Source organism: Tiliqua scincoides, chromosome 6, assembly GCF_035046505.1.
Source record: "Tiliqua scincoides isolate rTilSci1 chromosome 6, rTilSci1.hap2, whole genome shotgun sequence".
Classification (NCBI taxonomy): domain Eukaryota; kingdom Metazoa; phylum Chordata; class Lepidosauria; order Squamata; family Scincidae; genus Tiliqua; species Tiliqua scincoides.
Window position 1 is genome coordinate 3,006,285 of NC_089826.1, and position 12,153 is coordinate 3,018,437.

Genomic DNA, 12,153 nt, shown 5'->3' on the forward strand with positions numbered 1-12,153 from the left:
GTATCCACAGCTTCTCCAGTTGGGTATGATAATGAGATGTATACCAGTGTGTCATCAGCATATTGATAATACCTCAGACCTAAGCCTAGATTATCTCCCCCACCAGCTTCATGCTCCCTTTCAGCAAGGCTGAAAAGCTATGTAGTGGCTCATCACCCTTTCCAATAGCTGTAACTCTTTTCAAATGAGATAACATTTACCTCCATGCCTAAATATCCACCTGTTTAAATTGGGTGGATGAAAATAATATTTTTGGTACAGTTCCATCATTCTAAATGAGCAAATCTTGCCATTTCTAAAAGCTGCTTGCTCCTACTATATGCTGTTGAAGTTGATCATTTCTCATTTCCTTGCTGGAATTTCTTTCTGCTTCCTAGAGCAATCCTAGTCAATCAGGAACCATATAGCAAATATGACAACATTATGATATCACACCAATACTGAAGGCAAATGAAGCTAATACAGGGTGTGAGCAGTGCTTCTGGAAGGAGCTGTCTGTGACAGATCAGGAGAGAGATCTTGGGGTGGTGGTGGACAGGTCGATGAAAGTGTCGACCCAATGTGCAGCGGCAGTGAAGAAGGCCAATTCTATGCTTGGGATCATTAGGAAAGGTATTGAGAACAAAACGGCTAATATTATAATGCCGTTGTACAAATCTATGGTAAGGCCACACCTGGAATATTGTGTCCAGTTCTGGTCGCCGCATCTCAAAAAAGACATAGTGGAAATGGAAAAGGTGCAAAAGAGAGCGACTAAGATGATTACGGGGATGGGGCACCTTCCTTATGAGGAAAGGCTACGGCGTTTGGGCCTCTTCAGCCTAGAAAAGAGACACCTGAGGGGGGACATGATTGAGACATACAAAATTATGCAGGGGATGGACAGAGTGGATAGGGAGATGCTCTTTACACTCTCACATAATACCAGAACCAGGGGACATCCACTAAAATTGAGTGTTGGGAGAGTTAGAACGGACAAGAGAAAATATTTCTTTACACAGCGTGTGGTTGGTCTGTGGAACTCCTTGCTACAGGATGTGGTGATGGCATCTGGCCTGGATGCCTTTAAAAAGGGATTGGACAAGTTTCTGGAGGAAAAATCCATTACGGGGTACAAGCCATGATGTGTATGCGCAAACTCCTGATTTTAGAAATGGGCTATGTCAGAAGGCCAGATGCAAGGGAGGGCACCAGGATGAGGTCTCTTGTTACCTGGTGTGCTCCCTGGGGCATTTGGTGGGCCGCTGTGAGATACAGGAAGCTGGACTAGATGGGCCTATGGCCTGATCCAGTGGGGCTGTTCTTATGTTCTTATATGTTCTTAGGTCCGATAAAATCCTCCAGAAGGCCGCATGTGGCCCCTGAGGCCAGGGTTTGGAGACCCCTGCACTATCCAAACACAAGAGCACCGTATCATGTTTTGTTTCACCCAAAGTACCCAAACATTTCAAAGCAGCCACTCACAGCTGACACTCCTCCCCTTTTATTCCTTTCGTGGTGCAGAAGCATTTTCCCGTGTTGGCATTGCAGATCGAAGCATGGCCGTTGCACTTGCAAGCTGGAAGAGAAGAACCACTCCAGGTAAAATAAAAACAATACTCAACAAGCAACAAAACTGTTTAGTCTGCACAGTGAGAGACTTTGCCATTTGGTCTACCATGTGAGACTAGCTGCTGCTTATTTTATATTCTATTGCATTATGTTTGTGCTATATGATCAAAAGGTATCTTGATTATTGTTTTCCGAAGAGTTCAGTGCTCTCAAAAGGACTGGGGGAGACCTAAACCAGAGGTCGTTTAGCAGGTTGTATTGTCCTATCAAGCAAAACATGACCAAGTGCAGCGGTGAGACGAAATGACCATTTATATGAGATTCAAGCCTTTGTTAAAAGAATGACTGGGAAATGCAACAGGTACCTCATCAATATTTGAATTTGACTTGAAATGACAATCATCAATATTAAACAAAATGGGGACTGATATTTGAGCAAAATGCCTCTGTGTACTCCTTTTATGTATGACTCTGCATGCAACACAGGTGCACTTGAGTACAGTTACATTTGTATGGATCCTCTTATCCAGTGGTTCTCAACCTTAGGGAGAGTTTTACTCCCTAAGTAAGTCTTAGTGGGGGAGGTGCCAGGGTAGTGATGCAATCCCCAGAATCGCATCGCTAAGGGGGGGCAAGGGGGGTGCTTTCACTTACAGTGGGCTTCAGCAAGCAGCAGGAGTTGCAGGGAGCCCCACACAGCCCTCCCCAAGGCTTAAAATGTTGAAAAACAGCGCACGCAAACCATCTCCTGGTTGCAACATGAAACCAGAAGTGGTTCGTGCACCGTTTCTCAACATTCTAAGGCTTGGGGAGCATGGGGAGGGCTGTGTGGGTCTCCCCGCAACTCCTGCTGTTTGCTGAAGCCCACCGTAAGTGAAAGCATTTATGCCTCACCCTCCTTAGCGACGCATTCCTGGGGCTCGCGCTGCTACCTCCCCACTTCCCCCACCTCTTAAAGGGATGGGGAAGCTTTACACAAACTGATGGGTCACAGCCAACCAGTTTGAGAAACACTGCTCTAATCAAAGGCTTGGATTCAGAAGGACGCTATCACAAGTGGAAAGTACATCTATTCACACAGAAGGATCTTTCGATTTTTGCCATTCCTGCCCCCTCCCCTTCATTCCCTGCAGTCTTGAGCAACATGAAACGCTTGGTTCCTGTTCTAGGGAGTCTCCCAATTCTCAGGAACAGTTTTTCTGGGTGTAGAAAGGGGTGAACGACTGCAAAGAAGTGATAAAACACCCCTTTCAGTGAGCAAAGTTCTACTTGCAGTTCTTAAGAATCAAGCTTCAGTGACTGTCAAGGCTCTGAATGCTACTGTGTTTTTGGAGTGAAGTAAATATGCAGAATATGGTTCTGGGTACAGAATTCTGCTTCCAGTGAACCCTGGCTCCCAGTATTATTATTTCATTTATTTTTATATATACTATTTCTGAAAAACAAAAATGCAATTCCTAGCACATGCAACTAGGAAGATATATTTGAAAGTGTTTGGTGGCAAGACACATGGAAATCTCAGAAACCGGAGAGATGGTTGGGCATGATTTCTTGTATTCGAGGACAGAACTTCAGTGCTTCACTTTTGTAGAGGCCTCCCCGTGACTGACAAAGCCAGAATTATGCACAGTAAGAGGAAATTTGCTCAATTTGAATAATTTACATGGCTCTACGCGTATACTCAGTGCTTCTCTTGCTACAGAATTTTATTCTTCGCCTTGTCTTTTTCTGAATGCAGACCACATGCAGACTGTCTACATACTAACAGGATCAGGCATGACCAAGACGAAGAAGGGAAATATGCAGTCATTTACCATGGGCCTGGAGTGACTGCAGCCCAACTTACGTTGACAGGTCCCTCCATTTGTAGGGTCTCCATAGTAACCAGAGATGCAGGTCTCGCAGTGCTTGCCAGTTGTCAGGTTCGCACACCTCTCACAGATGCTCTCGTTGACACACTGACTATGTCCATTACACTGACAGGCTGGAGTGAAGACAAAAGGGATACTAGGCATCTCTCTCTCCGCCCCCCTCCATTCTATCATCATATGGTACCACAGTTCACTAGAACTCCTTTGGTACTCAGTGTTTCCAGATGAGAAACAGCAGGTTCCTACAAGATTCAGCTGCACCTAAACAAGAGCTGCCACAGATCGCCTCAGCAAAGCTTCCATTCCCAGCATGGACTGTATTACACACATTCCGTAGTTCAACACTTAAATTATATTGACAGTGCCAATGTAGCAACTCCCTGGCGATATACAGTAACTGGCAAAACCAAGGACTGCTCTCACATTAGAGGACAACACTGGCCAATTTAGGTGAGGTGGAGAGCAGATGGACTGGAGTCTGATTTCTCACTTTCTTCTTCCCTTTTGATCTGCCTCCTCGTTTGCAATACTTTGGCATTTGTTATGCTGCAGAAGACTCAACTGACTTTCTTTTTATTTGAGGGAATAATCAAAACCAAATAAACTTGAAACCGATGGTCCCTTCTCAAAATATTCTGCATCCTCTTTCGTATCCATATTAGAGCAGAGTTAAATGTCTTCTCAGTTTTGTTTTTTTGTGCCTTGAAAGCAGGAATTTAATGAGCAAAACCCACACCGTAAGTTTTTAATGCCACTTTTCTGGGCTGTTAATGGTCCCTGTTCTCCCCCCCCCCCTCCCAACACACACACACCCCTATGGCCCTAGTACTCATTTTTCCCCCTGCATCATTCATCAGTCAGAGATCATATCCCAGATGCATGCAATGTACGGCTGTGATGTCATCACAAGTCAGATTTAACAATGCGCCAGCACCACTACACACAAATTAGAATACAGGATAATGTTTCTCGTAATGATGGCAATCTTAACCAATCAGAGATAATTAATAACTGAATAGTTTCTCAGGCCTCTAGCAATGATCTAAAACAATTCACTGGGGGAAGAGGAGTGCTCAAAGTTCTGCTAATTGGGCAAGATGCACTTTTGAAAGTGGTGATCCTCCTGCATTGGTGAGAGAGTGGGTAGGGAGAGGGTGCAACTGTCACTATTCACCCCAGTATAACATCTTTTTTTGTGGTTGTTTGCTGGTTTTCCTTCTCATTTTTTTAAAGAATACGAGCCTTTGTGAGAGAGAATAATTTTCTTTCGCTATGTAATTGCTTTGTGAACTGTGTTGAAAAGTAGTATTAATATTCTTAATGAAACTTTTCAGACTGATCACCTCTTTCAGCTCAACACTAATAGGTATCTGCATTACTGTATTATTATTAAACTGAGTTACAACTTTCCACTTTTCCTACACTGCAACCAAAATTTACACTGAATCTCTTACTTAACATCGTTGATTGTACTCCACGTGAATTAACCTGTCACAACCCCATTTCCTTGGTTCCATATTCAAGAATTCATCAGCAATCACTAAAAGATGTTAAGAACAAGATGGCAAGATTTTTTCCCCCCAAGTCTAGTGAGAGTGCAGGGGGTGGCTTAAGGAGTTTAAGGAACAATCACCTGCAATAAGCAATCTCAAATATGCACTCTTAATAAACATACCTGGACACTGAATGAAAGACCAGTTATAATTGTTTGCAGACAGGCAGAGGCTGAGGTCAGGTTCCACATAGGATTTTCCCGACGGTGGTGGTTGTGGAGGTGGTAACTTCACTGGGCCCCTAGAAGAGCCTTCAATGCACTTTCCCTTGCCTGTATTGCTGGGGTCTGTACACCAGCCACAGCCAGGCTGTTCTAGACAGTGATTACAAGTGAAGTAGCCAGAACAATTCTCAGCTGTGAAGAGAACAACATTCGACAGTTAAAGTGGAGATTCCACAAACCAAGAGTTACCTGAAGGCTTCACACTGGCTCCGTTCATACGCGACATCAAACCCTGCTTTGCACTCACCACCGTTTAAAGCACAAACCATGACCTGAGCTTCCACACATACATGCACACCAGAGTTCAGAGCTGCTTCTCTGCTTTCAGCATTCACTTATTCAGCAGTCCCCAAGGTTATGCTGCAGCAGCCTCTAGAAGCCAACTGCTGAAAGCAGTGCGTTCATTCATCAGACATAAGGCCAGCCTATAGTTAGCGCAAACCACCCTCTGCAAACAGAACCAGGTTCTGACATTGTTCTGTCAAGTTGATAATGTTCCATGGATTCTCAACTTAGACATCATGCCAAAACCACAACCAAGCTTCCTTAACATAGTTTGCCATGATGTTTGGACTGAGCCAATGTTTATCACCTTAACCTCAACTGACTCCCTTTTATTTAAATGGCAACATCAACTTGCTTTCCTGTAGGCAGAGCCTTTTGAACGTTGGCAAGAATGCAACAATCAAAGTGAGCAGGATCTTTAAAATTACATGCTGGATTTTATCTGCCTATATCTGGTAAATGCCAAGTCACTGCATGCAGGTAAGTGCCCCAGAAGACTTGAGGAGAGGGGCTGTTCTTGGAAATTCTCAGTCATTATGGACTAGCATGTCAAGAGGCACCTCTGAAGCCTACTTTGACAAGGAAGTTCCTAACACAGCTCCCTGATCCAGGATGTGCAAAGTTGTACCAAGTTACTCTGTGGCTGGACAAAGCTTTGAACACTGCTATGTCAAATCTGGTTTAATATGCCACCCAGTGTACTGAACTAAGCTACACACACAGTTGGAGCTCGTCCCTCATTCCAAGAACAGTGCACAAACTGCTGTGGCCAGTAACCAAACAAACCGAGACCACCCTTAGGGAACAATTCCCCCCCACCCCCATCAATCAAAAAGTTACTTACGTGGGCAGCTGCTCACAGTATGCCACTCCATGCATTGGCCGTAAGGAAAGGAAGCCACGTACGCATTTGAATCTACACACTGCTTCTTGTTACTGCACCACATGCATTCAGAATTGCTGCTGGTACATTCGCTGCACACAGTTCTCAAGCCACAAGGGGTACGGCACTGTTTGACACTGTGGTTAGCTGTACATCAAGAAATACAGGATTACTGGGCTTTGCTTTAATACATACAATGTTCCAAATGATTCTCATTTTCCATTTCCTTTGTGAACCCAAGAAAACATCACAGTGCAGGTGTATGTAAGGAGAAGGACCTCACCTTTCTCCTTCCATCTCCAAATCCAGCCACCTCCTTGTCGTCCCTATAGCCTTTCGTTTTCTTACTGCTAAAGCCCTTGCCTATGGTTCTATAACCTACATGCCACCATCTTCCCCTTTCCAAAATGATGTAAAACAACTGTCTCCGACCCCAACACTGGGAATGCCTCCACCTGACTATTCCCCATTGCAATTTCACTGCTTTCAACCGGGTCCCTCCTCCTCTCTGCTCTGTATTGTCTGGTCTAAAACAGGGGTCGGCAACCTACGGTCCATGGACAGGATTCAGCTCGCCAGCCGAAGTCATCTGGCCCACAAGGAACTTGGTTTGGGAAGTGAGGCCTCTCACCTGGCGGCACATCACAAGGACTCTATGAGCCTAGGTGGCACACTGCCATTCCTTGTTCAGCATGCAGCACACTGGGCGGGAGGTTTTGTCTCCCAAGCTGAGCTCTGTACAGCTGCTTCCAAGAGCTCAGCAACCCGGAAGTTCAACAATGATGTCCTCGCTGAAAGTCCAGCCTCTTAACAAAAATGTTGCCCACCCCTGGTCTAAAGTTTCTGAAAGGGGAGGCAGCGGGACAAGGGTTTTACAGAAAAGAGAGCTTGGGAGGTCTTCCTGTAGAACTGCAGGCTTCCCAAGAACAAGATCTCCTCATTTATCACCAGCAAAAGCAACACCGATAAGTATTTTACCTGGTCTTTCACAGACACTGCCGTTAACTAGGTTGATGCACGTTGCAGCTTTCAGCCCTTGATTGCTGGGTTCTGCTAAGTAGCCACAGAACCCAATATCGCTTGGCTCCCCTGGCAGCCACTGAAGCAAGGTGTTTGTGAAAGGAGACATGTCCTCCCAGCACCAATAGGAAATGTTGATCTTTCGCAATCCAACCCACGGAGTCAAGGCTTTTGGCTAAAAAGTGAGAACAGAATTGAGTTTTATGGTGCCAGTGCTTTCCAGAGAGCCGCACATGGGCACTTTCAATGAGCAAGAACTTACTCTCCATCAATACATCCCGTTTACTGCCTAGTAAAAGCTGCCATTTTATTGCGAAACCAGGAGTTTGGTTCCCCCCCCCCCATGCATCCTGAGGCCTGCAGCAGCCTCTGCGGGCCTCAGACAGCCTCCAGTTGGGCTCAGAGATTGGGGGGGGGCATTCGGCACCCATGGAGGCTGGAGATCTGTGGATGCTGAACCCATGGATAATGCAGGCTCACAGCGCTGCTGATGATAATAGCTACGAGTTGTAAACCCTTCGCACATTTCCTACGAAAACAAGCAACATGTGATCAACGGGACAGGGAGAAACACAAATCCCAGCCCCACTGCAGTCAGCATTTATCTGCAGTGGCAAACACTACACAAAGAGTGTATCTCCCTGCAATCACCACTCTGGAACGTTCAAGGATGGCAATCATGGGGTCACGTGGTGGGGGCATCTCTTCGTGTTTGCTGCTGCATTCAAATGCTGCAGGCACTGAGGGCGGGCTTGCTGGCACACTCTCCCTCCCCTTCCATGGAGTCCTTACAAGCACGAATAACATCTACATAGGGCCACGGGAATGGCCTGGGTGTGGAATCAGTTCAAAAATGAACAAGATTAGATCACACTGAGTTAATCCACGGAACCACAGGCAGAGCTGTCAGAAATGAGAGGTGGCAATGGGTGACATAATCGGAGCAAAGAACTGCAGTAACAGATGTCAAAATTTACCTTGGCTATAATCCCACTTCAGAGGAAATTATGAAATTTTAAAAGCTCCCTTTAAGGGTGAGTCTTATAAGCACCTTCATGTACAGCATCTTTGCTCACCCTGCTGTAACCTCACAAGTCCTCCCAAGCTGTTTTGACTCATCTGACTATCAATGGCTAATAGTCAAGATGGGCTGCATGCTACCTCCAGCTTCACAAGGAGGACACCTCTGAATACCAGCTGCTGAGAAGCAACATCAAGAGAGAGCTGCTGCCTTTCTCCCTTAGCTGTGTCCTTCCCAGTAGTATCTGATTGGGCATTGTAGAAAGCGGATGTTAGATAGGTCTTCGGTCTGATCCAGCAAGGATCTCAGGGCATTATGATTCACTCACTGATGACTGTGTCTTCTGCAGTTCCTTGAGAAGGAATTCCACCTTCTTCTGGGTGGTGAGTGATGCCAAAGCAGCATTTTGGTTCCTGCAAGTCAGTTTAGCATTGTCATAGCTATCTTTCGTGTTTGTGATTTTCAAACAAGAGTTGCCAACCAAGTGCCATGATGCCCCACAGATGTTCTCTATAATAAAAAAAAAAACACACACACACATATAGATTTTCGTTCCTTTGTTAGCAGTGATCACCTGCAGGTTGCCCACTTCCTTCAGAGGACCACCATCCCAAATAAAATTAATCTATCAACCAAAGTCAGGTAGACTATTATGTCGGGACAGAGGTAGACAGGCAATCTATTAATTCTCTTCAGGTCTGCAAACAGCAACTCACCCTTCTCATTTGTGCCAGATTCCACCATCTTCCACCATCTTCTCTTGGTGGAAGATTTTGGGCTTACCCAGGTGCGTTCCCTACTCAGTTCTGTGTCTCGAGGTGGGGTTAATTCGATTAAGGACTACTGCATGGTTAAGACTTCTGAAATTTTGGTTTAGGATTTTATTTAACCCTACCTCTTCTGATCTAATGCACCAATTATTATCGGATCCAGTCCTGCCTATAGAGATCACTGATCTTCTAACTAAAATTAAGTCAATAGGGCTGGATACTGCAGAGTTAGGTATGATTGGCTGTGATGCAGCTTACAGAATCGTCAAAGGAAGAATTCTTGATATCGAACAACAAGAGCTGTTTAGTGCCACCAGAACCACATGTTCTCCACTCCATCTCCATATTCCAGTCGGTTTGGGAAACCGGCCTCCTTCTTTTACCACCTGGTGTGCCCACAGGCCCGGAGAGCTTTCACACTTGCAAGGCGTAATGCTCTTCCATCTGCCTTGTTAACGGGCAGGTTCAGCGGTATCCCCTACTCAGAGAGGAAATGCAAGTGTGGTAGGGATTGCGTTGAGACTTTAATGCATACCTTTTTTTACTGCCCGCTACATGATGCGTCACGCAAGAAATATCTAGGCCCATTGTTAGCTAGGATGCAGGGCTGGGAGGATTCAATCATGCTTCAGTCTCTCCTTTCCACACCTGATTCTGAGACTCTGGATAATGTCGCTTCCTTTTTATCTGGGGTAATAGCCAGGCAGAGCCCTGGGACTCTGGGCAGTGACTGATGTTTATGCTTATGTTGTGTTGTCTTTGTATATTTCTGTTTTGTTTTGTTCTTTCTCTGTATTTTATGCCAATAAAGGTCTTACTGAACTGAACTGCCTTTGGGTGACCAGGGAGGTGAAAATTTATGAAATTTATAACACATTTAGGCCACAGTTAAATAATTGATCTATATTATGAACAGACCCACTAATTAAATCTTGAGATCTAGCTACTTCTGCAGAAGCATTTGCAAGGCTAAATTGGAAAAAAAAAAAAACCAAAGCCACATCAAGAAACAGATAATTTAAAAATGAAAAAAAAATTACTTTGCACCTGAAAGGAGAGATCAAAAATTTGGCAGACTAAAAACATAGAGAAAGAAGGCGCTCACTGCTCCCTGACATCAGTAGAAGGTCACTGCACCCTCATTGTCCCATCATCCTAATGAGATCTGGGAAGACAGGAGTTCGGAACGAACTGCTGCTTCTGCTTTTATGATGCTGCCCGGCACGTGGTTTAGAAGTGCTCAGATACCCACTCTACTCCTCTTCTAATGCTAGGTGAGAGCACTACTCCAACCGCTATGTGCATGCATTCTTCTGCGACATACAACTGTGTACAAAGAACTTTGAACATGCGAGCCTGAACAGATGATCGGTGCTAGACTGGATGTTGCCAGAAGGTTGCCAAAATTCAACAAATATCAGAAAAGTGAGTTAGGCCAAAGGCTAAACAGAAAGGCAGGCTTTGAGGAGGAATGTGAAGGAATCACAAAGATACTTTGGGAGGGAGCAATTACGTAGCTCTGGGGTTCCAAGATTTTGATCCTGCCCTATCATAGCACCAACCTGAGATCTCTATGCAAAACGAGACATAAATTCAATATAAAAACAACCAAATCGTAAGCGGATTATTCATTACGCATATTTGGATTGTGTGAATCTGTGGAAGGCAGGGAGACTTTAGATACTCCTTATTAAAAACATAGCCAACATTCCAAAGACTTGCTGACCCTCTTCACCTCCTGCCTCCCTGTGCATTTCCTTACAATCCTCTCCAGCAGAATTCTAGCCAGAGGCTGGCTTACAAGTGGCTTCTTTTTATGTGATCACGTATAGCCAGACTAACAAATATACAGCTGTTCAAAAGGACTTCAAAGAGTCTCTCACAGTAGGTACAACCAGTGTTATTCATTGCTTTGTACTGCAGCTTGCCCTTAGAAAACCAAGGAGGACCAACAGGGTTTGGGGGAGGGTAGGTTGGAAGAACCACACACGGTACAGACATACCAGGCAGAGCAATGCACTCTTGATTCCGGCCCTCCCACTGGCAGTTCTGATCGAGGCTACAGCTCTTACAACTCGTCTTTTTGTTACAGTAAAATGCAGGGTTATCCTTGGGGCAAATGGAGTATGCAGCAATGGGAGTCTAGAAGACAACAAGCCAAAGATGAATGCTTTTCTTTCACAATACGCCCAGGAAGAAAACAACAATTCCACAAGAGAAGCAACAGATTGAACACATCAAGTAACATTCTTAATATAATCTTAACAGTGTCCTTCCCCGGTAATGGGCATGAAGGAGGTTCAGATGCTTCAAACTGTAAAGCAGAAACCATTACCTGGTCTTCTGAGCAGTTGTTGTTCCTCGAGATACACTGATCCGTGCACCAATGGCACCAGTTTGTGTTTGCTGTACAGCTGTAGCAGTCTGTATTCTGATCACATTTTTCATGATCCACAGCTACTAAACAAGAAACACAGGCATGTCCTGACAGAGTCTTGAGAAATTTGCTTTTGTCCCACACATCAGATGCAAGCAACAGGCACACTACTTATATCCAGTTCTCACTAAAGTGGTCAATTTGTGTCTGGGCTCTACATCATGCAGCAGGAGGAGGAATGGTGTCCCATGTGAAAAAAAAAATTCCTCTGCATCAAACAGATGTCAGGGGAAGCCTTTGACATGCCAGTTTTCTACAGAACAGACATAAGAACAGCCCCACTGGATCAGGCCATAGGCCCATCTAGTCCAGCTTCCTGTATCTCACAGCGGCTCACCAAATGCCCCAGGGAGTACTCCAGATAACAAGAGACCTGCATCCTGGTGCCCTCCCTTGCATCTGCATTCTGACATAGCCCATTTCTAAAATCAGGAGGCTGCACATACACATCATGGCTTGTAACCTGTAATGGATTTTTCCTCCAGAAACTTGTCCAATTCCCTTTTAAAGGCATCCAGGTCAGATGCCGTCACCACAT

General features: G+C 45.0%; 1 protein-coding gene across 2 annotated transcripts in view; it reads right to left on the minus strand.

The window, feature by feature from the left end:
• The window catches only part of ATRN (attractin), a 137,620-nt gene that overhangs the window by 53,034 nt on the left and 72,433 nt on the right, over positions 1-12,153 (minus strand). The window contains exons 13-20 of one of the 2 annotated variants that reach the window (XM_066632160.1): positions 11,514-11,635; positions 11,182-11,320; positions 8,737-8,918; positions 7,346-7,562; positions 6,329-6,514; positions 5,098-5,331; positions 3,398-3,535; positions 1,465-1,558 (exon numbers count right to left, since the gene is read on the minus strand). In XM_066632160.1, the coding sequence (XP_066488257.1) occupies positions 1,465-1,558; positions 3,398-3,535; positions 5,098-5,331; positions 6,329-6,514; positions 7,346-7,562; positions 8,737-8,918; positions 11,182-11,320; positions 11,514-11,635 (1,312 nt within the window). Of the gene's footprint in view, positions 1-1,464; positions 1,559-3,397; positions 3,536-5,097; positions 5,332-6,328; positions 6,515-7,345; positions 7,563-8,736; positions 8,919-11,181; positions 11,321-11,513; positions 11,639-12,153 lie in introns of both variants that reach the window. The other variant, XM_066632159.1, reaches the window with a different exon arrangement.